The 27,130-nt window shown below is 42.8% G+C and overlaps 2 protein-coding genes across 6 annotated transcripts in view; both read left to right on the forward strand.

Moving 5' to 3' along the window:
• The window catches only part of PTAR1 (protein prenyltransferase alpha subunit repeat containing 1), a 99,309-nt gene extending 97,091 nt beyond the window's left edge, over nt 1–2,218 (forward strand). The window contains exon 6 of the mRNA XM_066257117.1: nt 1,925–2,218. Coding sequence (XP_066113214.1) covers nt 1,925–2,053 — 129 coding nt within the window. The 3' untranslated portion in view covers nt 2,054–2,218. The remainder of the gene's footprint in view (nt 1–1,924) is intronic.
• Nucleotides 2,219–5,814: 3,596 nt separating this feature from the next.
• The window catches only part of APBA1 (amyloid beta precursor protein binding family A member 1), a 230,421-nt gene continuing 209,105 nt past the window's right edge, over nt 5,815–27,130 (forward strand). For 2 of the 5 annotated variants that reach the window (XM_066257122.1, XM_066257123.1), the window contains exon 1: nt 5,842–6,039. The gene's annotated coding sequence lies outside the window, so the exon portion shown is untranslated. Of the gene's footprint in view, nt 6,040–22,043; nt 22,111–27,130 lie in introns of all 5 variants that reach the window. The other 3 variants (XM_066257119.1, XM_066257120.1, XM_066257118.1) reach the window with 3 other exon arrangements.

Raw genomic sequence — 27,130 nt, forward strand, 5'->3', positions numbered from 1 at the left:
GGCACTTTGTAACAGTTGTGATCAACTGTCTACATAATTTTGTATCCAGGGTTTTTGGTTTTATTTTTCTTTCAGTTCAAATGAGAACTTAAGTTTTTTTCTTTTTTCTTTTTCTTTTTCTTTTTTCTTTTTATCAAGTGAGAGGCAGGAAGGTGGAGAGACAGACTCCCGTATGCACCCCGACTGGGATACACCCAGCAAACCCTGTCTGGGACTGATGTTCTGCCCATTTGGAGCCACTGCTTCATTGCTCCACAACCAATCTATTTTTAGGACCTGAGGCAAGGCCATAGAGCCATCCCGAGTGCCTGGGGCCAAGTTGCTCATTCAAGCCATGGCTGCAAGAGGGGAAGAGAGAGAGAGAGAGAGAAGGGAAAGGGGGAGAGTAGAGAAACAAATAAGCACTTCTCCAGTGTGCCCTGACTGGGAATTGAACCTGGGACTTCCACACACTTGGCTGACTCTGCTACTGAGCCAACAGGCCAGGGCCAAGTTTATTTCATGTTAATAAAATCTGTGAATGTGGTCTCTTTAATGGCTACATGATATACCACTATAAAGATATATCAATCTATATACCATTTTTTTATTACTGTATATTTAGGTAAAAGTTTTTCTTTTTTCACTGTTGTAAGCCTGAGATGAACAGGATAGTTTAACCACTCCATGTGGATCCTAGATCTTGCTGTATCCTCAATTGGCCATGTGGTCTGAAAAGGCCTGACCCAATGCCATGGAGATTGCTTCAGGGATGGGCATAAAACTATTAAAAAAACAACAGCACACAATATGTTTGCATGACACTCTTCACTCAGAAATTTCACTTTAAGAGGTGGAATTATATGTGGCACCAGAATGCCTTCCAATATATCAGATAAACAGCCATAGTACAAAATTCTGGTTGGAATCATTAAAGAGTCCAGAGAATGTGATTCAACAAAGAGAAAGTCTGATCTCTTTGGAGATAGAAAGGAAAAAGGCATCCTATCTGAAGCCAGAACAGAATGTATATCCAGAGGACAAAGCTGGTAAAATAAGAATCGGCATATAGCCTGACCAGGTAGTGGTGCAGTGGATAGAGCATCAAACTGAGACATGGAGGACCCAGATTTAAGGTTTTTTTTTTGTTTTTTGTTTTTTTTTGTATTTTTCTGAAGCTGGAAACTGGGAGAGACAGTCAGACAGACTCCCGCATGCGCCCGACCGGGATCCACCCCGCACGCCCACCAGGGGCAACGCTCTACCCACCAGGGGGCGATGCTCTGCCCCTCCGGGGCGTCGCTCTGCCCCGACCAGAGCCACTCTAGCGCCTGGGGCAGAGGCCAAGAAGCCATCCCCAGCGCCCGGGCCATCTTTGCTCCAATGGAGCCTCGGCTGCGGGAGGGGAAGAGAGAGACAGAGAGGAAGGAGGGGGGCGGGGTGGGGAAGCAAATGGGCGCTTCTCCTATGTGCCCTGGCCAGGAATCAAACCCGGGTCCCCCGCACGCCAGGCCGACGCTCTACCGCTCAGCCAACCGGCCAGGGCCTGGAGGACCCAGATTTAAAACCCCAAGGTAACTGGTTTGAGCACAGGCTCACCAGCTTGAGCACAGAGTCCCGCGCTGGCTTGAGTGTGGGATCATAGACATGACCCCAAGTTCGCTGGCTTGAGCCCAAGGTTGCTGGCTTGAGCAAGGGCTCACTTGCTTTGCTGCCCCTCCCACCCCATCAAGGCACATATGAGAAAGCAATCAATGAACACCTAAGGAAACTAAGGAGCCGCAACAAAGAATTGGTGCTTCTCATCTCTCTCCCTTCCTGCCTGTTTGTCCCTATCTATTCCTCTCTCTGTCTCTGTCTCTGTCACACACACAAAAAGAATCAGCATATAAGTGTCTTGAAGTTTAGGATACAAACAGTTCATAACTGTTTATTTTGTTGACAGATTTTCAATCCTGTGACAAAACTGTCTATGAGAAAGGTTGGATTACCAAATGTTAGAACTGAAATCCTCAAGAAAAACATCACCAGAAGGTTGTTGAGTGTTTCGTCTACAGACAACCTCAGCTCATAAGCTCCAATGCAAGGACTAAGAGAGTATGAAGGTAATCTCTAAGGATCTTGAAATCAAGGAAATGTATCTACTTCTATCTGAAGAGACAAGTCCAGTTTTGGCTGTTCCAACTTATATGAAAGGCCAAAGACATGTCATGCTCTTGTGAAGTTGGAAGAAATTTATTGAATCCTGGACTCTTTGATTCTTTACTGAGTGGGAAAGGCGGAATTAAGAAAATAGGCTTAGAGAAAAAGGATGGGCTTAGGAGGTCTCTTTGCAACGCAAAAGATAGCTTGCAAAAAGCCAAAGCTCCATTCCCCAACCTGCTTTATTTATAGGGCAAAGAGAGGACCTAGCAAATCAAAGAGATTAAAGCAAAGTCACATTTCCAAGGCATCCCAAGAATTCTCCCAAGTGCAGAAAACCCCCACCATACATAACATCTTAACTTCACAAAACAAGGATAAACAAAAATCTTGCCTCGAGTCTTTCTGAGGGACATGGGGGTTAGGATGAGTATAAACAATCCAGCACCATAGCTAACATAGCCTTGAGCATCTTCACAGAACAAGTGAGGTGGGGCCTCGGGCAGACCGTCAGCTTACTGCGTTGCCCACACCTCTGTCCACCAAAAATCTAAACTGCAAAGAACCTGTTGGCTTTTAGTTCCCAACAATGTACCAGTAAGATAAACTTGTAGGGATAGGGCAGACTGAAGAAATTTGGAACCTCTGAAATCACACTAAAGGAAATTATGTACGAGCCATTGGGAGATAAAACTTGAGTTTGCTTGTAATATGATGCTCTAAACTGGAACACTCCAAGACTTCTGATCCACATGCAATGCTGGACCAGACTTTAATTTAAACCCAAGCACTTGGCCCAGTGTCTATAGTACTGTTACCTCCTTCAATGACTGGCAGGATGCCAGTATTATTATATACTGCTTCTGAGACACTGAAAAGCAGTTTGACTCTTGCTAAAAGAGGTATGTAGATACAAATATTTGGGCTGGCTATAAGAATACCTATAATAAAGTAGAAAAATATCAATAAATCAGGCAGGAGAAAATTATAGATCAAATAGAAGAACAAGGCAAAAGGCAGAGGTAAGATATAGAAATGAATGCCATATGGATCCACCCATTTCCTACAATGATCTACAAAGTTGGCTTTGAATTTCCTGCTGGCCAAGGCAGAAAGAGCAACAGAAGCCCTTAAGACAATGATTTTTTTACACTATCCATGAGGAACAGTCCTATCTGGGTTTTTGGGAGGAGGGCTGGAGAAGGAGGAAGGAGTTTTCCAGATATGAATATTTAGTAACTAATTAGTTTCAAAAGTCTCTAAGCTACTATTATAACAATTATTACTTTTCTTTATATGGCACACTTAATACTTTGAGAGTAATTTAATATATTTTCTTTAATGTGCACAAAAATTCTGAGCTGCAAGATTTGAGGGGAATGTATTATTAAAGCAATAATGTTTCTTTCACCCATGGATCAAGGAACTTTGACTCACTGGGAACACAATGCGAAAGTAGAAAATAAGCAGAAAGATCTCTGAGATAAATAATACCGAATGCATGCACAGAGACCTCTCACTCAGGACCTGTATGTCCTTACATACCTGAAATTCTAACAAGGTTAGTTAATTTCCTTCCTAAAACCCCATCAGGCTAAAAGTAACAGAATAGGAACTATTACAGAGAAGCACTCTGAAAGCACCCCCAAAATGGTATGAATGAAAGCAGAGGCAAGAACAACAAGAAAAAGCAAAAGAGCAGTTAGTGTGGAAACCGGAAACCCCGAGCACCCACCAAGTACACAGGCAGGGATGCATCATGGGCTCGGTCCCTCCAGTCTAGATCTGCTCTTCCTGATTTGGTTTTTCACATAGCTATCTCACCAATTTTTCAAGAACTGAAATGTGATCAAGACTCCCAGATCCTGAGTCCTATGGCCTTTCAGTGACCTTCCAAGGCTTATAGGAACTTTAAAATATCATTTAAAATGGCCCACAAGGTCCTGCAGATGCCTCTCTATCCCACACTCCCTCTGCCTCAGCCCCACCTGGTGGACTTCTGCACATCCTCTTTTAACTGGAAGTGTCTCACTGCTGCCTCTCCTGGGCAATTTGAAGGGTCATTTCCTTGGAAAGCTTGACCTAATCCTAGAGTCCCGACTAGGTTTCCGTGTGAATCCTTAGCACCCTTGCAGTTGAGAAATGATCACAGCTGCACTTAATTATCAGCCTGGTTGTTTAATACATGTGTCCTTCAGAGTACTGTGAGCTCTGCGAGAACAAGGACTGTGTCTCGAATACATACCTAATGTATTCACACACAAAAAAGAGAATATATAATGTCACAGGACAAACATGATACATCTACCTAATATATAATAGTTCAACTTTACTAAAAGATCTTTTGGGAGAGAGGGTAGCCATTTTTTTATTAAAGGGGAAAAAAGATTTATAATGGAGTAGAATGCAAAATTCATATGAATTTTAAAGCTAAACCATAAGACTTTGAGAATGTTTCAGGTTACGCTCCCAGATTTTTCTGGAGGCATTGTGCTTAAAATAGTATGGAAACATGGCCTGGTAGAAGATCCATTCGAAAGGGATCTGGATAACCAAAGCTTATCTTCATTTTACTAAGTGACATTATGTGCATGAAGAGGGCTTTGCGAAGTATAAGGCTTCGTGTAAATATAACTTACTATTACTCAGAAATCTGTGTCCCAACCAGGGGGAATGATTTGGCTTATATTACACCTCTAATTAGAGGTGAGTGTGGCTCCAGAACGCAGGTCTCGCGTGGCTTGTCCAGTGCTCTGCTTTTCATTAAGGCACAGCACCTGCCACTTGGTCCCTGCTGCAAAGGTCCCCTCCCTCGCTCCCTCCAAAGCATATCTAGGGCTGATGCCCTAAATCAGGCTCAAATACACTTTAGGTTCTGATCAACCAGAATTGAGAAGAGGGCAGAAAAACCCAAGTCGAGCATTTCCCGGTATCATAATCTAGACGTTTACTGCTTTCCCCGCAACACTAGGCAGCTTCCCTCGAAGGCTGTCAACGCGGCCAGGGTTGCTCCGGCCCAAACCCAGGAGGCTCGCCCCCTAGCGGCGAAAATGCAGGACTGCGGCGCGCTCGGAGACCGCCCATCCCTCTTTCTGAGGGTGCTCTCGCGGCTGCCAAGCCGGGAGGTGGAGGCAGTATTTAAGGAGTCTGGGAAGCGGGAAAGCTTGGAAGTAACTAAGAGCAGAGAACACACCGCAGGAGCCGACGCGGCTGCCCGGCTTCGTGGTCCTGCAGCGTGGTTTGTTCCTGAGCGCAGACGTTGGGCACAGCTGCTGCTTCAGAAACCGGGGACCCCTTAGGCTTCCGCCAAGGAGGGTGGAGGTCCTAGTCGATCCCCTCGGGGATGCAGCCGCATTGTTCGCTCCGTGCGCCCGGCCTGGAGCCGGAGGACGGACCCGGAGCTCAGGCGAGAGCCGGGGTACGAGGGGCGGGGAGAGGTGCCAGCGCCCCGCACGCCTGCCCGCGCCGGGCCTGGGGCTCTACCGCCGGCTCTCAGTGGAGGACACCGCCCCGCGGCCTCGGGCTCGCGCCGCGCGCGCACGCGGGTGGGTGTGGGAGGCAGGGGCGCTACTAGCACGCGGCGTGTGCGCGCGCTCCCCCCGCCCCGCGCGCGCTCTTCGGAGCTGGCGGGTCCGGCTCGGCCCCGCGAGCGTCACGAGGGGCGGGGAGGGTGGAGAGAAAGGGGTGGGGCCGCGGGACTGGAGGGGCCGAGCCGCGGCTGCGGAGCTCTAGCCGGAGCTGGGCGAGGGCGGCTGCGGTCCCGGAGGTGGCGGCGGCGGCGGCACGGCGGCGGCGGGAGAAGATGGTGGCGCTGGAGGTAGGAGCGCCTGGAGCAGAGCTTTATTCCCTGGCTTGGCACCGACGCTGTCATTAGCGCCGCCTGCTCCCGCGGGCCCGCGGACCCAGCTGTCAGGCAAGGTACCATCGCCAGGGAGGGGCGGGTGAATGGGGATGCCCAGCGGTGATGCCTCCCCCGACGGAGCCTGGGTCCTCGCCGAAGGGCGCCCCCGGGTGCAAGAGGGGCTGCGTGGAACAATAGTGCCGATGAGCGGAGACAGCCGATGCCATCCAGGAGCAATTCCCTTAGCCTTCGAGCCAGTGGGGCGGGGGAAGGGAGAGTTGAAGGTAGGGACGCCTGGTGTCCGGTGCGCGCTGAGATGCGGGGGTTTGGGCGCAGCGGACAGGCTTGATGACAGACGTGGTAAGGGTGTGTGTGTGTGTGTGTGTGTGTGTGTGTGTGTGTGTAAGATACAGCCGAGAAGGTGGTGGACCGAAGGTGTTGGAGGGGGATGACATTTCCAGGAATCCTGGCTAGGATCCCTCGTCTCTTCGCTGCCTCTCCGGGAGAAGGAGTGTGATGATAGCAGCGATGAAGTGGGCAGGATGCACTTGGTGTGTGAGTGTGGAGGGAGTTAGTGGGGTAGGGGCCGATTTGTAAAATCCCGTGTGTGAGTGTGAGTGTGCACTCGTGTGGTTGTGTGTACTCGTATGGTTGCATCCACGCTCCCCAAACTGCTCTTCAGACCTAGAGATATGCCAGTGCCCCGACTTGCTGTCACCGCTCACTGTGGGACAGTGTTTGTTATTTTGACCCTGCAACTCTGAGTACAGTCTCTGTTTGGCTCCTGCGTGTGGATGGCCGGGTGTAGGGATTCTCACTTCTCCTTTCTTGGCCTCTTTCAACTGACGTGGGAATGTGGAAGTGTGCATGTGGCTTTGGGCGCATGGCAAGGAAATAGGATAAGAATGACCCTTTCTGTGCTTGCTGGTGTCCCTGGTTTTGAAGGAGCTCCCATCCTGTGACACTTCTCTCCTCAACCCCTGTTCTGTATGGGTCTTCGACGCCCTGACTCTGCAGTTTCTATTGTTTATCTCTTGTCTGACCTGCGAGGAGAAGGGTCTTTGGTAGCCACGTTCCTCTCTTAATCCCCACAACTCTGAGTGTTGACTGAACCTTCCCATTTCACATTTGAACACCGGAAACCTAATGACTAAAGAATGGGTGGTCTTCGTGTTGTTTCTTATAGAATGAACTCTGTGTGTATAAAGAGATTTGGTGGAGGCAGTAGTTGAAAAGAAGAAAAAGATCGCACTGAGAAAGGTTTGGTACCTCCTCCATCTTCACATAGGCAGGGCATTTTCCTTAGGAAAAGGAATACTTTATTTCTGTTGTTAGAGAAATCCACTCTGCCAGTTTTCACGATGGCTAGGTGGTGCCATGTATCATTCGGGAACTGAAATCCCCCATGACCCAAGGGGATGGGGTCCCAGGTTGGTGATGCCTGCTCTCCCAGCCAGTGTAGCCTGCTACTAGGGAATTTGGCAAATATCAGGCTGTCAGTAAGTCACAGTGGGAAACAGGACAGAAAATTGCAGCTAGCGTCTATAGCTGTTTAACAGTCTCTGCGTAATAAAGATAAGCTTGTGTGGGATTTGGTAGGGAGATAGGAAGGGAGATAGATAGCATATTCATGTGTCCACAGCAGTCTCACTTCCCAGTGCCCGTATTTTTCCTGTGGTATTTGTAGGAATGAATACACCTTTAACTTAATATATTGATACTTCTTTATTAAAATGTTGTGTGACTAGATTAACCTGCTTAGGACATATTTGAACTATCACTCCTTAAATTCTGCTGCATTGCTGTCAGAATCCAAACTGGCTGCCCTGGTCCTCACAGCTACACAAGTAAATACACAACACATTGGCATCAGAGGTTCCTTTCTTATCTTTTTAAAAAATTTTATTTGGTTTTAGCAAAGGTTGCATGATATAGTTGTTATATTGAAAATAAAACTAGAGCCATCCACATATGTCTTTTTCTTTCCATTTGTCTTTTCTTAATTAATGAGGATATATAGACCAGGTGCTCTTGAAGCTGTAAACATCAAACTTCCCCATGTCCTTCAAGTAGAGCCTTCTAAAATTTTAATGTGAGGTTGCTGGAACTCATCCAAGATTTAAGGACAGATTTATAAAAATGAATTTTTAATCTTAGTTCTTTACTCTCTTATTAGTTCTGCCAATTTCTTTCTGAGAAAAGTACTTAAGGAATTTAAAAGGCATTCTAAGAGGTTTTTTAAAAAGTTGTCTTTATAATTGCATGTGAAATCCAGCCATATAAATATGTATCTTACAAGAACGTTTAAAAATATTAGGAATTACCAAGGTAAATAAACTATTTAGAAAAGGACAAATTATATAAGAGCATAATTTATGACTCAGGAATTAGTGTTTTACTTTTTAATGCAAACGTGATCATTGTGAAATGCAACGCCTTCTTCTAAAGACTGGATCAGTAGTTATTGCGGCACCTTGAATCCTGTAATTCAGTCTGGTATACAGTTGTACCTTTTGCTGTAGCCTGTAACCAGCCATTTGTTTTAGATGGATGCATATTCTTCGCTTAAAGTAGCATTGATACTTTTCTTTTTTATTACTGCATCTCTTAAAGAAGTTTATTTCTCAGAAGACTTGGGAATAAAAGACATTTGAAAATTGCCCTGTAGGACCAAAAGGAATAAACTATGCAGGAGATGGGACATGTATTCTATAAAGAAAAAGTGTTGCTAAACTTGAGTTAATTTCAAGCCTAAAATCCATAGTGAACTCTTTGGGTTACCATCTGACTTACACATATTTGTTAATTTTTACTACATCTCAGACACTGTATGCCTTGGGATAGGGTTTGGGGAATGTTGGGAGAGCTGGAGGTTTGAAGAATAAGGAGACTTAGATCCTGCCCAGAAGAAGTTCATGTCCTGGAAGAAGAGGCAAGGCGTGCATGTAACTAACTACAAAAATGGCAGGAATGGTTAAATGCTTAAAAAGCCATATTTCTGCAGTGCTGTGGGAGTTCACAAGATACACCAATGGCTTCAAATGGAGGAATCAGGGAGAGTTACATGGAAGAGATAGAAGTGGAGCTGGATTTATGCAGGTGGCATCTGGGCCGGCAGGGCAGGAAGGGCACACTTGGGGAGGAACATGTAGCAAAGGCTTAGCGGAGGGAAGGTGTGTATCTGCACAGAGAACAAAGAATGCTATGCTTTGCCTGGAGCACAGGGTATACCAAGAGATGTAATGAGAAATAATGAGGTGAGAAAGAAAGGTTCTTTCAAGTTTGTGGAGCAACTTGTATATGGATTTTATTAGGAAGTACCAGGGAGCCATGGAAGGTTTCTGAGGAGGAAGGTTGACAGGATCAGATCTGTGCTTTAGAGCAGTGGTCTCCAACCCCCAAGCCATGGACCTATAGCGGTCCGTGGGCCATTTGGTACCGGTCCGCAGAGAAAGAATAAATAACTTACATTATTTTCATTTTATTTATATTTAAGTCTGAACGATGTTTTATTTTTTAAAAATGACCAGATTCCCTCTGTTAAGTCGGTCTAAGACTCACTCTTGACGCTTGTCTCAGTCACGTGATACATTTATCCATCCCACCCTAAAGGCCGGTCCGTGAAAATATTTTCTGACATTAAACTGGTCCGTGGCCCAAAAAAGGTTGGGGACCACTGCTTTAGAGTGATGATCTGATAGCATTGTATCAGATGTAATGAAATGAGAAAAGACAGGTAGTAGCAAGACCAGACAGACTCTAGTCAAATTAGGGGAAGAGGAAATGAGGGCATGGAAGTGAAGGGGAAGAGACAGACTCGAGAGACAGGGTGCAGGAATAATCTGAACCCTTAGCAGGGAAGTCAAAGGTCATTTTCAGGCTCAGCTGAGATTATGATTGGGTCACCGTCAGAAGATTCAGAGGAACATGAGGAAGAGAAGGAAAAAGAGGTTTCATTTTGGGCATGAAGATTTACCCAAATGAGGGGACTAGAATACAGGTGTTGGTCTTCAGAGAGAGGTTACACCTAATGAGATAAATTATTAAGTCATTACTTAGGAGCAATTTTGATGTCTTAGGAATGGCCAGTTAAAAAAAATGGAATGAGAAGAAGCAAAGGGCAAAGGTAAAGTCCTCGGGGGATGACTCTATGCTGGAAGGGAAGAGAGAAGGAGGAGGAGAATAATATTAAACAAGGGGCAGCTGGAGAAAAATGGTGGCAGTAGAATGGGGTCCTGGAAGCTAGGACAGATGAGAGGAGCCACCATTATATGTCACTCATACAACACATCCCACTGGGGTGGGGTTGCAATGAAGGAAGAGCCATTGGCTTTGACGTCTGGCTTTCCTTGATATTCTTTGAGGTAGATGGAAATGGCATCTAGGCTGGGAGGGATTGAAGAGTGAGGGGTGATGTACATGGACAGCAATGAAGACAGACTTCTTTTCTAGTAAGTTGGATGGTAAAGGAAGAGAAGAGTTTGATGTATCAAAGCAATGGCAGAGTAGAGGGAAAGAACTGTTTTTACTATAGGAAGACTTGAGCCTACATTAATAGTAGAAGAGGAGAATCTATTAAAGGGAAGAGAGATTGGAAATGTAAGGTTGCAGCTCAACTGATGAAATGGAATCTTCAAGAAGATGGAAGCATACTGCTTGAAGGCAAAGGAAAGACTCCTGAGACAGAAGCATGGAAATTTTAGGGTGGAACAAAAGGAATTTGGCCACAGTCTTCCAAGTATAAAGTCAAAAGAAAGGTGGGCATATGAGTAGAATAGCAAAGACTTGAAGTATGTACTGTGGAAATGCAGCAGTGAGTCAACTGGGGATGAATAAACGATTATCACCCAACTATGAGGGTCTCCTGCACTTGGAGAGCATGAATTTGTAGTGAAACCAATTAGCCCTATGTAATTAGATTTTGACTGCTACCTATATAATGTTTGTGACAGTGAGCATTAAATGTTGTTAAATATATTTGTAGTGCCTCCTTTCTTAAATTCAATGCAGAGAAAATACTTTAAAAGTAGCAGAATAAAAGACTGTGGAGTATTTCCTGTGACTCTTCTCTCTCAGATTGCTAATCTAAATAAATAAAGTTTATGGTAAAAGTAATGGAAAAAAAGCATAAGTGTATTCAAAAAGATGTGACTTCCCTATCCATAACAGCAGGATATGCCTTTACAGTGATTCTTCAAAAGGAAAATCAAGTACAATACTTCACCCAACACAATACCCACCATAAGCACTCAGTAAATATTTGTCACATGAATATATGAATACATTTGTTTAGTAAGGTACGTATAGTATCTAAGATCTAAAATTTCAGAATTTATTATTTACACTGTAGACATTGAATAAATTGCATTCCCTGGCCTTATACCAGTTTATGATAGAGTTAAATGATTCTATTTATTCGTATGTTGTAGCTGTACCAAAACAATATTTTTCACAAAATAATTGTGTACACTTTAGACCCTTGAGTTAGGGGATGTGTCATGATTTCAGAGGAGTTTATGAAACTTCAGCTGTTGTAAGCAATGATTTTGAGGTTTTAATGATAAAATTATGGATTCATTCTTCCACAAGTGTTTATCAAGCACCTTCTCTGAGCCAGACACTCTTCATGGTGCAAGGGATACAGCAAAGTACAGGGAGGAGGCTTGTGAGGGAAGTGGGTAAGTCCCTACTATCACTGACTTTTTAGTGGGAGATTTAAAAATAGATAAATAAATAGATATATCAAGTGGTGGCATGTGCTTTGAATAATAAAGCAGGGAAGGCAACAGAATGTGACAATGTAGGAGGTGATGCTACCTTATATAGGGTAGTCAGGGAAGACTTGGAGCAGAGAGAGAGCCTAAAGATAAGAAGGAATGTGCCATGCAGCTTCCTGGAGAAAGGGCATTCTAGACAGAATACACTGTACATTTCCACAGAGCCTAGGGTGGAGCTGCTTGGCATGATCAAGGAACAGCAGAGAAGCCTCATTGATTTCCTTGCTTGACTTGGCCATGTCCTGTGGCTCCTGATAGATGGAGCGGTGACTTAGGGAACCTACCATATGATGCTTTGCCTTTTGGTATTGAATCAACAGCCCATAAGGCTATATCACCACATACCATTTTTGAGCTGACCTGTGTGTGCTGCGTGTGAGTCAGTGCTATGTTTACAAAAAGATGCTACCCTCAATCAAACATTTAGATCAGGAAACTTGAAGAGCGGCTCTGTCTGGGTAGTGATGAAACACCAGGCACCTGGAAGTAGTTAGTCCCTCTCTTGAAAGTGCCAAGTCATTCTTCTGCTGTCTGAATCTCTTTAGTTCTAGGGTTTCTTATCTTCCTTCATGTTTCCTGTCCCATCCTCAAGTGTAAGGTGCTTGAGGCCAGAACTATGTTTTGTTCATCTGGTATGTCCTATAACAGAAAAACTTTTTGCATTAGTATGGGATCATCAAACACTTTGATAAAAGGAATAAACGAGACATTTCCAAAGATCTAAGTAGTCCCAGTGTAAAGGAGGGTAAAGTTCTTTTACCATGATCTTTGCTGACAGTTGTTTTTCAAGGAGGACACAAAATAGCCAAATGATGCTGAAGTAATTTATGCATGCAGGGCCTGAGACAAGTAGTTTATTTGATAGGTGATCCTAAGAAGCATAAGTGACAGGGTGGAAAAAATGAGACAGAGGAGGAAAGAAAGCCAGTGAGAGGTAGGCTGATGAGCAGATTACCATTGTGGGCAATGGGGTTTTGGTTCTGCTGCTCTCCTGTACAATGAACTTATGATTGTCCACCCAGCAGCCGGTAAATGGGATGTTTATCCACCTTTTAATACTGGGAGCGTAAAATTTCCAGCACTTTAGGGTGCTATTAGCCTGAGCAAGCTCCAGAGGCATCAGAGAAAGCCCCCGGGTAGATAAACAGAGAGGCAGAGTGGGCTGGGTGTAGGACGCTGTCCGTGGGTAGGGGACCTGTCCATCAGATTACATGTGAACTCAGAAGGGGGCCGAGGGGATGAGCGGCAGGGCAGCCAGAGCCTCTGTTTCTTTTCACATGGCACAGTGACATCAGAAAGAATATTTTTAAGAGATGAAAATTGGCTTGATAGCAATTATTGCTATTTTAATTTAGGGATCTTTATGTATTCCACCGGCTACCTACAGTTCAGTTTACTCTCAAACCAACTATTGACAATCCTCAGTAATCTGGGATGCAGATTACCATAGATGCCTGTGTATAAGTACCCTCGATTATGAAGTGGCCCCCAATTTCCAACAAGATGGTTTTTAAAAAGGTTTTATATCAACTAAAATATATACATTTTCAGGAAATAGAGTGAAATGTCTACTTATATTTAATTTATGAATTTACTTACATATATTTAATTTTACATTATATAAAATTAATTTTAAAATATGACATCCTTCTATGTTCCCATTCTGTTAAATCATGTATTCAAATACTTCTTGGACATGTCTTTTTATTATTAGACCACTTTTGGTATATTTATTTCTATCTGACTTGTTTGAAATACTGTTCTTGAATTTCTGTATGAAGTTGCTACTGCAAACTTTATTCTAAGCACTGTGTGTCCATCACATAACATTAAGATATTTTTCATTGTATAGGTATACAGTATATTCATGATTTCCACAACCCAGCAGTTCTGGGTCTGCAGTACAAGGACATGCAATACAAGCAGTTAGCAAGGAATGTCTACTTAAACTGGTGTTGAAATCTTGTCCTGCTTTATTCATTCATTCATCTATCCTATTTCAATCATGTGACCTCCATAAGCATTCCTTTCTAGTATTAATTGAGGTTGTTTCAGGCTATCTTCTCCAAATAGTTCTCAAGTAACCTTTGAAACAGACATTCTCTTTTCATGAAATCTTCAGTCTTACCAGGTAATGTGTTTTTGACATGGTTTTTCCCTCTAAAACCAGTTGCCATCACATCCAGCATTAATGAATTGCTTGACTTCAGTTCCTGTTATCTTGAAGATAATAGGGTTTTTACTTTTGGCATTTAGAAAAAAATAATTGAGAGAATGTCTTGTAATATAGGAAATTTAATATGGCTCAAATATAAGGCACCTTTCTTTTTTATGAATATAATTTGGGGGGAATAGAAATTTCTTATTTTTATATATGCTAAGCGATTGTGGGAATGGTGGTGGTAAAAACCATCCCCACGCACTAAGTTTTCTCAATAGCCTCCTACATTTCTACTCCATGCGGACTAATTAGTGTGAAAAATACAGCAATGGTTTCTTTTTCTTTTTCTTTTCTTTTTTTTAGCAAGAGACAAAGACAGAGACAGAGAGGAGGACAGATGGGAAGGACAGACAGGAAAGAGAAAGATGAGAAGCATCAGTTCTTCATTGCAATACCTTAATTGTTCATTGATGGCTTTCTCATATGTGCCTTGACCTGGGGGCTCCAGCTAAGCCAGTGACCCCTTGCTCAAGCCAGTGATCTTGGGCTCAATCCAGCGACCTTGGGCTTCAAGCCAACGATTTTTGGGCTCAAGCCAGTGACCATGGGGTCATGTGTATGATCCCACACTCAAGCCAGAGACCTCACGCTCAAGCTGGATGAGCCTGTGCTCAAGCCAGTGTCCTGAGGGTTTCAAACCTGGGTCCTCTGTGTCCCAGCCAGTGCTCTATCCACTGCACCACTGCCTGGTCAGGAAGCAATGGTTTCTTTCATACAGGAAATGATTAGCCATCTTTCTGAACACTATAATCATTTATGTGTCTGACTTTTGAAACATTTTGTAACTCAAGGTATTTCTTTATAAATTAACAGGTACACCTTATTTTTAAAAAGTGGTATACTTGACAGGGCATATATAAATTCTTTTTTTCCTGTAAGTTTTAGCATATATTAAATCCAGAGGAAGAGCTTGTCATTTAAAGAAATTCCATTTATCAGGAATGATTACACCTTAATGTGGCTCTTCAATGAATTAGGGTTTTTACACTGGACATTTCTAAGGTGGATCAGTCTCTGTTTTGGAGGCTTTTAAACTTCATGATCCCCAGTGAGAATACAACTTGTACCATATCCTAGCAATATAGATAAGTGTATACAAACAAACATGTATACATACACACTCAAACAAGTCACTGAAACAAAAGTTTCAAAAATACTTGTCCTTTATTATTTGTAATGAACTCTTATATTTTCTATTCTGTATGGTTACCAAGTCTCTAAACTGATTTTATTGGTAACTAATGAATGAGTTCTGATATGCAGTTTAAAAATACTGTTCTATCATATTCCATCCATCAGAAGAGTGCTTATTTCCTTATACTGTGAAATAATTTCATGTCAGAAAAAATTTTCCCCCATTTGTTTGAAATTATTAACATATTTGGATAGTTGGTGGAGTGGATGTACAGTGTTAAGTAATCCTCAAAGAAACTTTAGTTTTGAGTAAATATTTTATTTCCAACAAAAGAAATTACTGTATTGGTGTGGAAAATCAAAGTAGTGTAAGATAAATGAATCGGTTCTTAAACCTAACAGCTTTGTTACCTGGGCCCCAATGTTTTCCTTGGGTCTGCCTGCCTGCATACACTGGCCCAGAGAAATGCATGAGCAGGAGTTTGCATGTAGAAAGAAAAAAATTAGTTTAGTATTGAGTTGACCAATATGGAGACTGAGAGCTTGTGCTCTAAACAAACCGTTAACTCAGTATATAGGTTGCAGATTATATAGGATGAAATCACAAAGACACCTTGGGTTTGGGGTTTGGAGTTATGCATATTGGTTAGAGGTGAGGTAAGAGTAATAAACCATTTCTTCAGGTCTTGAGGGCAGCTCTGAGGTTTTTCCTAGTCTCCCTTTGTCAGGTATCATGGAGAAGTAGCCAGGAGGTCCTTCCATCTTAGGGCTCAGGAGCTGAAACATAACTTAGGTAAAGATGTGTTCCTTCGCTTGCCAGAGGTCCAGAGCATGCGACTATTAGATGATTTCTAGAGCTAGGACTGAAAAATAAATGTAATCAATGTTGTAAGGACTCTCGGTTTTAATTCCTTTCTTTCTTCTGATTGGTCCTCAATGCTGAGAGAGAAAGGGCGGTGCCCGCTCTAGCTGCTTCCTGATGAGAAGGGACAGAGTTTGAGGGTTTTAGAGGAATGAAACTGTTTTACATGTAATTGAAAATATTCTTGGGTCCAGGCCAAGGGACTGAGATGTGAATGCTCATCAAGTTGCTAGTTTTACCTGCCCTCAAGCAGCAACGCCCAATTAGTATCCTCATACCACAAAGAAGGAAAACTAGCGTGAGCATTCTTCAGTGGCTGGGAGGGGAGCCGGCGGGTGAATGCATCCCCACTGGAAACATTACAAACCTGGTCTGTGGCTGTGTTCGTGTGGATTAACCAATCAGTGATACTGACCGCATAAGCAAGGATATATGCACAGTATTCTTGTCAGATTGTGGCATGTGTTTCCCTGAATGTGGAGTGGGGGAGAGGAACCCCAACTTATCTTTGGTGACTCGCTCCATTCATAGTTCCCAGTCTGAGATTGAATGTGTGTATGATTCAAGGCATTCTTTCCGCCCTAGACAGAGGCAGTAGGCCACAGTCCCAGCAGTCTGACTGGTTATTGTATTTCTGCGTAGATAGTGGCCCACAACAGTAAGTCATTACCTGTAACAGGTGGAAATTGAAACAAGAGGAAGTTAGAGATTAGAAAACAATTATCTTGGACCTCAACCAGAGGGTTCTTCCATTTCAATGAAGTCTAGTTCAGTTTTTCAGATGTTTTCCTTCTGAGGAGTGTCCTACAGTCTGAGATGGGCTGTGCAGAATAGTCAGGTGGCTAAGCAGTGGTTTCTGATGATACGCTTGCTTGGGTGGTAGGTTGTAAGTCTGGAGCCAGCTTAACTTGAGAGTGATGAATCCAGGGTTGCCTCGTTCTAGTTTAACAGAAGACTGAGTAGTTAGTAAAATCTGAAAAGGTCCCTCCCACTTAGGTTCAAGTTGGTCACTAGGATGTTTATTTTTCCAAGATTTTAACAGCACTTAATCTCTGGGGTTAAAATATGTAACAGGACATCTGTGGGGTACTTCATCCTTTTAGAAGAAAATTTATGAATAGCAGTTAAAGTTAATTCCAAGGATAACTTTATCGTGTCTCATTCTATAATTTGTAGGTCATAAACATTTCTAAGATTTTCTGTAAGACATTGAAAGGGCATTCCATTTAATATTTCATAAGGACTCAGTTGAATCCTGCTTCTAAGGGCTACTCTAATCCTAAGCAGGACAATAGCCAGTACCTTACCCATTTTGGGTTAGTCACTTGGCAAAGTTTAGCAATGGTTTTCTTTAAAGTGTGGTTCATCTCCTACATTTTCTCACTAGATTTGTGGCCTCCAGGAAATGTGAAGTTTCCTTTTTATTCCTAGAAGTTGAGAAACTTCTGGGGTCACTTTGGCAATAACGGCACTTCACTTGGAATAGAGAAGGGTAGTCCAAATCTAGAAGTGATTTATTTTAATAAGGTTTTTATTCCTCTGGGGTCTTCTCTGGTCTGCAGGGAAATGATGTAACCCATCCTGTGAAAGGATCTACAAACACTAGCAGATACAATAATTCCCAGTTGTTTGGGGCATCACAGTGAAGTTAGTTTGCTAACCTTCTTTCTCCAGGGCCTAATCCTCAGCTCTGGACCCCTCTGACTTCTGCATAAAGTCCCATTTTAGGATCATTCTGGCGCACTTAATGAATTAGTGAACTATCTTTTAAACAGTTCTTTGCATATCTGGCCTTCTGCATCCCTGGGAGCATGGCATTCTGTCCATAGCAAGTGCTCTGGTGGATGGAGCTCTGTTTCCTCCAGCAGGTGTTTTGGGATTGGAAAGATCTGTTGTTCATTGCTAATCCATTCATCTTTCTGCTGAGTAGAATAGCCCCGTTTCTTGCTCTTTCTGAGTTTTCTGAGAAATATTCAGGCTGAGCTAGCTTTAAGTTGCTATCAGGATTTTAGTTTGAGCTGCCAGTTCGGCAGCAGCTTGATCTGCCTTATTATTTCCCTGGGAGACTAAGCCATTGGTCTTCTGATGACCTGTGTGGTGTATGATGGCAACCTAATTAGGTTCCAAAGCTGCCTTTGGGAGACTTACTATCTCCTGCTTTCTGGTGGCCTGTGTCCACGAAGCTGACACATCCATGAACATCTTGAGATCAGGATTCTTTAGCGGATAGTCAGTCAGGTCTGCTCAACTAGAATAGGCTTGTTTCATTATTTGAATACAATCATGTTTCCATTCCTCTGGCTCAGAGGGAAGCAGTGTGGCTGGGTTTACAATAGAGAGCATCTTGAGAATGACATTAGGATTGCCTCAAAGGATGGCCTGGTATTTTCCCAGCTGACCTGTGATCAGCCAGAATTCTCCTTTTTGTTCTTGTAAGGGCAACACACTCTGAGAAAGCAGTAAGGAGCTGGCTCAGGATGAACTACTCAGCTTCCTGTGGAAAGTCACAGGTAGCTGTTGTGGCCATTAGACAGACGGCCATCCCTGAGTCACTGTGTTCCACTGTTTGAAGAAGTAGATCGCTGACATTTTACTATTTCCTAGATTCTGGGTCAAGACCTTCAGTCCCATTTCTTGTCTTTCATGTACAAATGAGTCAAACTGCTTTTGTAACTCCAGGAAGCCTAGGGCAGGGGCCATCAATAACTTCCCCCTAATAGTCTGAAAGGCCTTTTAGCATTCCCCAATCCAAATCAAAAACTCTTGAGCAGTTTCTTTCAATGCCTCACAGAGTGGTTTTGCAATCAAGCCGGAGTTGGGAATCCAGATCTTACAGAAGCCAGCCGTTCCTAAGCATCCCCTAGCTGTTGACAGGTGGTAGGCATTGTCACCCTAGCTAGGGCTTCCCTCCTATCTAGGAACAAGCTTCTCTGTCTTTGAGATAATTCAAATCCAAAATTGTCATAGAAGGCTGGGATATTTGGGCTTTTGGAGGGGGCAACTCTATATCCTGTTCAGCCAGTTTAAGGTTAGAATGGTATGATGCTGGAAGCTGCTTTGCTGACACTGGCGATGAGACAGTCATCAATATATTGGAGCAGCACATCATTATCCAGTGGAAACTCTCTTGAATCTCTGGCTGAAGCCTCTCCAAACAGGGTTGGCGAAAGCCCCCTCCAAACAGGGTAGGGGAGTTTGTGAACTCCAGGGAAAGGAGTATACAGCAATACTGTCCATAACTTGACAGTCTGGATCCTCCCATTCAAATGCAAACGGCTGCTGAGACTCAGAGCTGAGAGGAATGTAAAAGAAACATCTTTTAAACCCAGCTCAGTAAATCAACAGAATTAATTTCCCAGACAAGGTGGTCAGCCAGGTGTAGGAGTTAGGGCAGGGGTGGAATTCAGCTGGTTCACACCCATTTGGCAGAACCAATACCTAATTTTTTGTTGAGTTTGGCCAACCGGTTGTTAAAATGGCACTTGTATTCAGGAATCTCTCTAAGGTGGGCAGCCGCCCAATGTGGAAACCACAGATTTACATTCCTTGCTCTTTTTTAACATTTATCTGCACAACAGCGTGTTCTAAGCACCAGTAGTAATGTTCATTCTGTCCCCGAGTGGTGAAACCAATAGGAAGTTAGGATAAAAGCAAAGAAAATTGCAAGTGAGGACACCAATCAAGAAGCAATATGGAAATATCTTAAATAACAGTTTTTTGGTTTTTTGTCAGGTATTATTTAATATTTTTTCATTAATATTTTAAAACTCTTTCTTATAACACAATCTAATTTTGTATACCTCTTTTATTGTTCTTATCCAAGCATTAAATGCATGAAATAATAACCTACCTTTTGGTATATCCTTTTTTTATACTTAAAACAGTCATTAGGGCAGAGAACAAGTTGTTAAATTATCCGAATCCCAGCATTGAGTTAGGGACCATCAGTAGATGTCTTCTATTATTTGGTTCATGGCCTACAAGTTCCGGGCAAATCGATATTTATTTATGCCTGGTTTCTGTGCCAGTAAGATGGGAGCCAGGATTTAAAATTAAGTTTTAATTAAACTCATCAGGACCCTGGGTTTCAGTTTTTCTGGGGCTTATTAATTGTGCCCGTTGCTGGACCCTGACCTCTTCACTGGGCTGGTTAGTCACTAGGCTGGCTAATCTCTCTTCACAATTCCTTCCTGTTCTTTTCCCTTCCTGCCTCCTTCCCAGGACACCACCCTGAAAACCCTGGGATCTCGAGATGTTCAGTTCAATTATTGAAGTCTCAATTTTTACCTAATACATTTCTTCCCAAATGTGAAAATGGTTTTTACACCCAATTAGCAATTTACGTTCCAAATAACTTGAAAGTACAAGACTCTTTTTTCCTGAGCTAATACCTAGGGGAATTTTGTCCTAAGGTAGCTGGAGTTTGTTCCTCAGATGGAATGTTGCCATAGTGTTAGTATGAAAGTCTAACTGAATCTTATGTTCGGGTATGAGTGTGTCCTTTACGGCTTGCCGATTGTCTAAGGTTAGTCCATATTAATTCTTGTTTTAAAACCTCAGCAGGTTCCTGCTCCAGTGAATGAAAACAAGTTAACATCACAACTGCAAGTGCCAGGCCCTGTGCTAAGTGCTGTATGTGCACAGCTATGCTTCTCAGAATATCCCATTCACCCTTCAAAATCCAATCAGGAAAAGATACTGTAGACAGGACTTCGCGGCTCTTAGAGGTTCTCTCAGTGGCTCAAGGACAGCACATGGGTGACTTGCATCAGGTCAAGAGATGGGAAGAGGCCCTGACAGCACCTGGTGCTCATGTCTTCTCTGTCCCGGGGCCCAGCGGCAACCCCACACCTTTCTTGCTAAGCTGGACTTGCTTGACTCTGGTGCCCCCATCCGTAGAGGCTGTCTGACACCTTTCCAGTCTCAACACCATGAGGTGCATGCTCAGGACAGTTGTAATAGGGTGCTGCCAACTTTGAACAGATCTCTTGATTGGGCTGAGCCTCAGTTTCCCCAGTTGCAAATGAGGGAGTGAAGAGACCTGCTTTTTCTCTCTCTTCCTATATAGAGCTGCTGGGGTAGTCAAACGAGATATAAAGGTTTATAGAAAAGGAAGATAAGATGTGTGACTTCCTTCATAATGAGTTTGGGCAGAAGTGACATGTCCATCCCCTAACCCAGGAGTCAGAAAACTTTTTCTGTAGAGGGCCTGATAGTAAGTAGGTTCTGTGGGCTATACCGTCTGTATCACACCTTCTGAACTCTGTGGTTGTAGTGCAGAAACACCTATGGACGTTCTATAAGCCAGTAAGCCTGGCTGCATTCCAATAAAACTTTATGGACACTAAAATTTGAATTTCATAGGACTTTCTCATGTCACAAATTTTGATTCCTTTCTTGATTTCCCCCCTCAACCATCTATTGATAAATGCAAAATCCACTCCCAGATCCCAAGCAGTACAAAACCGGGTGATGGGCCAGGTTTGTCTCGCGGACCTCGGTGTGCTGGCTCCCGGTGTAAACGTTCAGAGCACTTCGTGCCACTTGTTAGCAAGCAACCAGTTTGCTTTGGACTACAGTGGTGCTCCCCGTTTATTCCATTTCTCTCTTCCAAAATATACACCGCCACCTGCATTTTTAAAGTCTCCTTTAGCACTGGGAAGGGTAATAGCCTATAGCTAGTATCACATACACACATGTACGTAGTATATGCTGAAGACATATGTGTTAAATTAGTGGAGATAAGAACATCTGTTCCTTTTCTATGTATCTTATTTCTCCACCTTTAATAGAAACTCTATCTATTCTCGTAAACCTTCGGGAATGACTGAGTTAACATTTTGTAATTAAATTTAAGGGCTCTAGGATTCATGCCTTAAAGTCCCCCCCCCCCCCCCCGCACCTCACCTGCCCATTAACCATAAAAGGAAAAGTGCATGGAAGAAAGAAAAACAAAGCCAACATTTTAGCATAAAAAGAGTTATTGGAGAATAACCAAAGTGGCTAAACATTTAGCTTTGGTCCCTGGGGTTTTCTGTCACTGGAGGAGCTCTGGAGGCCAAAGTGTTTTTCTGTCTCCTTTGCCAGCGGCCCCGCTTCTTGCTGCACTTGCCCGAAACCTGCACTTGGGGACCCGGATTCTGTGCACTTGGCTGTAAGTAAAGAGGACCTGGTCTGCTGTACTTGGTCTTTGCATCATGTCTTTATCTTTAACACACGTATGTCCCCAACATGCAGCAAGGAGTTGCCCACGTCTCTGAAGAGCAAAGCCTGACCACAGTGCCTGCTTTACTTCTGAATAAATATAAGCCCAGGAATAGAATTATTAGGAAACATATAAATTTAAAATGTTCCTCTCAAAATGAAGTGGACAGAAACGGGATGGTGGGATTACAGCAGCGTGTGTGTGTGTGTGTGTGTGTGTGTGTGTGTGTTATTTTTCTAAATATTCTGGGACGAATATGTTTGTGTTCTGTCATGATGTGTATGTGCCTCTGTGTGTCTTTAAGGGTTGGGAGGAAAATAGGCTAGAAAATTGGAATCAAAATCATGAATAATATTTTGAATTTCATAGGACTTTCTCATGTCACAAATTTTGATTCCTTTCTTGATTTTCCCCCTCAACCATCTCTTGATAAATGCAAAAGCCACTCCCAAATCCCAAGCAGTACAAAACCAGGTGGTGGGCCATATTTTTCTTAAGATATTAAAATTTCTTAAGAAGGGAACAAGTAAGTCAGCTTTCAAATAAAGCACTTGACTTTTTAGTCTGCCAAACTATATTAATGTACTGAAACATAGGACAAAGGTCCACAGGTGATGTGAAATATATACATTTACAAAGTGTGCTTTCAACTTGGTGTAAATTGTTACCGCTCTGGTAGATGCTGCCTGGCCTGGAAGATGGAATGTTAAGTCAGTTTAAAAATGCATACGGTATTACATTTAAGTTCTGTGAGGTATTTAGAGCCTGCTTGGGGAAGAAGGAAGGCCGAGGAGCTCAGGATTCTGTCAGGATTCTGTGCTTTATCATGTCTCAACGGCTCCAGGTGAGACATAACATTCTAACTGGCTTTGTAAAGACTGTTTTCAAAATTGCCCTTATGGACGGAGGCAGAGGAAATGGGAGTGGTGGGCAGGCTTACCCAAGGAATGCAAGGTGATGGGGAGCTAATTAACCATCTGTCTGCATTTTCCTGGGTGGACTGAGGCTCCCCTGGAAGCAGAGAGACTGTGTTTATAAAGGCGGAGGATTAAGGTTTTGTTCATTATGTTACCTGCATAATGAATCTTACCTTTTCTTCTTTCTGATCTAATTTTCCCTTTTCTTTCTTCCACTTGGGGGAATTACAGCAGGCTTATTTACATCATGTGGCTTATGTGTATTGCGCCCTGCCATGCTGGAGGCTTTCAGCAAATGTCTGGCCGTAGTGGATTGTCCAGCCGTGTGCAGGACTGTGACACTGATGCTGCCCGGAGGTCTGTATTCGTTGACCCGGTTCCTAGAGGTCTTAGGCTGGGCTCACCAGAGTGGACACTCAGAAGAGGGTTGGTGTGTGCGGGCTTTGCTTATGAACATGGTGCTGCTGGGGTGGGGGTGGGGTGCCTGGGAAGGGAGAGCAGGAAGCAGTCAGACACGGTGTGATCTCACAGTCCTGAGGGGAGCTTTGGACTAGAAGTCAGCCTCAGGGTTGCCCCACTGAGTCAGTCACATACTCCACATGGGTCGGTTATTGGTTAAAGGCCTGGGGGTGGAAAAGGATTGTAGAAAGTAGGGGGGGGGGATACATTTTCAGGTATTTCTGGTTCTTCACATCAAAGGGCAAAGCTAGTACATCCCTCCCCAAAATACCCTAACCTTCTGGCAGTTGGCCAGGTGGGGATCTGTGGGGGGGACCCTCACTTGTTCACCAGCTCTCCAGTAGCTTCTCTTTGGGGTGACTAGGCAGAGAGCCACTCGTCTGCTTCACTGGGAATCCCCAAATGCCCATCTTTTTCCTGAGCAGTAGCTCTGGCTCCTCGTGATATTGTATGTTGATGGAGTAGAGGGTTGGATCCAGTTGTCTGGCTACAGTGAATCTCCAGTTTTCAGAGCCCTTTCCACCCCCATGTTTGTTACAGCTGCATCTCTGGGGTACTACAGTTTAGTCAGTTCCAAAGAAATGTTGAAATCTCGTTTGGGGATCTTTTCCTTGTGGGTTTATACCTTATCTATGCCTTTTTATGCAAATAAGTAGAGTCTTGAGAGGAAAAAGATAAAAATACATGTGGTCTTTTACCATCTTTAACCACTAAAAATAAAGCTGAAGTACACACACACACACACACACACACACATCCTCATGCATGCTTGTATATGCTTAAACAATTATATTCCTGCAACCTCACGAAATAGGCTAATAGTTGTGAATTAGCTGATATAAGTATTATCTAGCAAAGTGCTCTATTAGCCAAAAGGAATAGTTGCAATCTGTTATACCAATTATCTGGATACTGTGAGCCTGTAGCTGTTGTGGATCTCTGGGCTAAGAGAGGTGACTTCTTTCTTTCCAAACGTTTTTGAACAGTAACACCAGACACAGGCGGATAGAACCATGATTCCCATATCACATCAGAGTCAATCATGGCAATTGATAAACAGAAACCTAAGTAATAACTTTGGCAAATGCCACAAACACTGTCTTGTTCAGGAATCTCAAATAAAAGAAACTCTGTGTGTAACAAGTTTATTAATGGGCTAGGCTCAGGGTGCCAATCACACCCATCCCTGATTCTTCTCCTGTGGATTCTTCCCGCCCACTTAACAATCTTGTCTTCCCATCAGAATAAAAAATTCTTGGGCAGGTCCTTTAGTTTCCCAGGTACTCTTAAATGGTGAAAAGTTCAATCCAGTCTATTAATCACATAATACAGTTCAGAGTAATAATAAAAACTCCCACCTAATGTTTAATTTTTCAGAATTACAGTATAACTTGAACACTGTGAAGAGCAGAAATCTCAAGTGTACAGTTGTTGAATTTTCACATATCTGAAAACTCATATAACTAACAAGATATAGAACATTTCTTACCCCTCCCTGTTCTCCACCCCCATGTTCCCTCACGTTTCTTCCCAGTCACTATTAACTAGCACCCTGAGCCCTAACCACCCACTACTCTGACCTCTACACCATATAGCAATTTTGCCCATTTTTAACTTTATATAGATGGAATCATAGAGTATTTAACCTTTCTGTCAAACTTCTTCATTCAGTACTATCTTAGAGATTCATCCGTGCTGTGTTTATCAGTCATTTATTCCTTCTTTATTTGTTTTTTATTTTTTATTGATTTTAATTTATTGTGTTTACATAGATTCTAGTGTTGCCCTGAATGCATCCAGTTTATTCCTTCTTATTGCTGTTTAGTAAGGCACTGTGTGACTATTCAGAGTTTATCCATTCTTCTGTTGAAGGACATTTGCTTTGTTTCACTGTGAACATTTTTGTACATTTATTTTGGTGCACATTGCACTCATTTCTGTAGGAGTGGAATTGCTGAGTCATAGAAGAGGTGTTTGTTTAGGATTAGCAATATGGCCAAAGAGTTTTTCAAGGTAGTTTCACCAATTTACATTCCCTGCAGCAGGTTACAAGGATTGTGGTGCTTCCACACCCTTGTCAACACATGGTATTATACCATTCATTTAGCTCAAGCCATTTTGGTAAGTGTGTAGTATTGTTAAACACATCTAATTTTAAACTTCCCTTCCTTCAGCTCAAGCAGGCTGCTTCTGTGGAACCCACATTATGACCACAGGAAACACATTCCATTGACAGTAGAAGTGCCTTTCACTGCAAACACAGCCCCTTCTCTTTGACCTGTTAACTCTGACTAGCTTTCAGATTTCTCACAGCAGGAGTCAGATAACAACACTTGGGTCCAGTAAACTCCACAGGACCTGTGTCAAGCTCCTGGAGATTTGTTGGAGCCTTCTTTATTAGTTTGCTAGGGCTACCATACAAAATACCACAGATCTGAGTGGCTTAGCCAACATAAACTTATTTTTTCACAGTTCTGGAGGCTGGAAGGCCAAGATCAAGGGGTAAGCAGGTTTAATTTCTCTTGAGGCCTCTCTCGACTTGCAGATGGCCACCTAATTGCTGTGTCCTCACATGGTCTTTTCTTGTGGGTGCACGTTCTTGTTGCCTCCTCCTCTTCTTATAAGGACACCAGTTGTGTGGGAGTACGCTATCTTTATAACCTCATTTAACCTTAATTATCTCATTAAAGACCCAGTCTCTAAATATAATCATTTTAGATGTTAGGGCTTCAACATATGAATTTAGGGGTCACACTCTTCAGTCCATAACACTTGGTTTGGTGTGTGTATAGAGAGAGCACTCTTCCAGCTCTCCAACAATACATGAATTACTCAAATGGCAGTCAGTTTTGTTAAATTGACATACAGTCAGTCATGATTTAAACTACTAGTTGGGAAGATGTTTTTATAACAGTGGTAAAACACATACAGTCAAGTGCATGAAGTATACATTGTCACTGTACTGTTTGAAAAAGTTTACATATGTATAAACCTGTAAAACTACCACCCCAATCAGGATATCAAACATTGCCAGCACCCCATAGATTCCCTCATACACTTTCTAGTCTACACTGGTTCCCCCCTGCATGGAGGTAATCACTGTTGTGACTTGTATCATCATTTATCAGCTTTGATGATTCTTTTTTTTAAATGATTTTTTTATTTTTCAATTACAGTTGACATACACTATTGTATTGGTTTCAGGTGTTCAACATAGAGATTAGGCATACATAACTTTTGAAGTGATCACCCCAGTCTAGTACCCATAAGACACTATGCATAGTTATTACTATATATATTATTGACTGTATTCCCTGTTGTTCATTGTTATAACTGGCAATTTGTACATCTTTATTCCTTCCCTGTTTTCACCCATCCTCCAACGCCCCTCCCATCTGGAAGCCATCAAAATGTTCTCTGTATCTATGTGTTTATTTCTGTTTTGTTCATTAATTTTGTTTTTTAGCTTCCACGTATAAGTGAGATCCAATGGTATCTGTCCTTGTCTTATTTCACTTAGCACAACACCCGGTAGGTCCAGCCATGTTGTTGCAAATGGCAAGATTTCACTCTTTTTTATGGCTGAGTAATAT

Source organism: Saccopteryx bilineata, chromosome 2 (assembly GCF_036850765.1).
Source record: "Saccopteryx bilineata isolate mSacBil1 chromosome 2, mSacBil1_pri_phased_curated, whole genome shotgun sequence".
Taxonomy (NCBI): Eukaryota; Metazoa; Chordata; class Mammalia; order Chiroptera; family Emballonuridae; genus Saccopteryx; species Saccopteryx bilineata.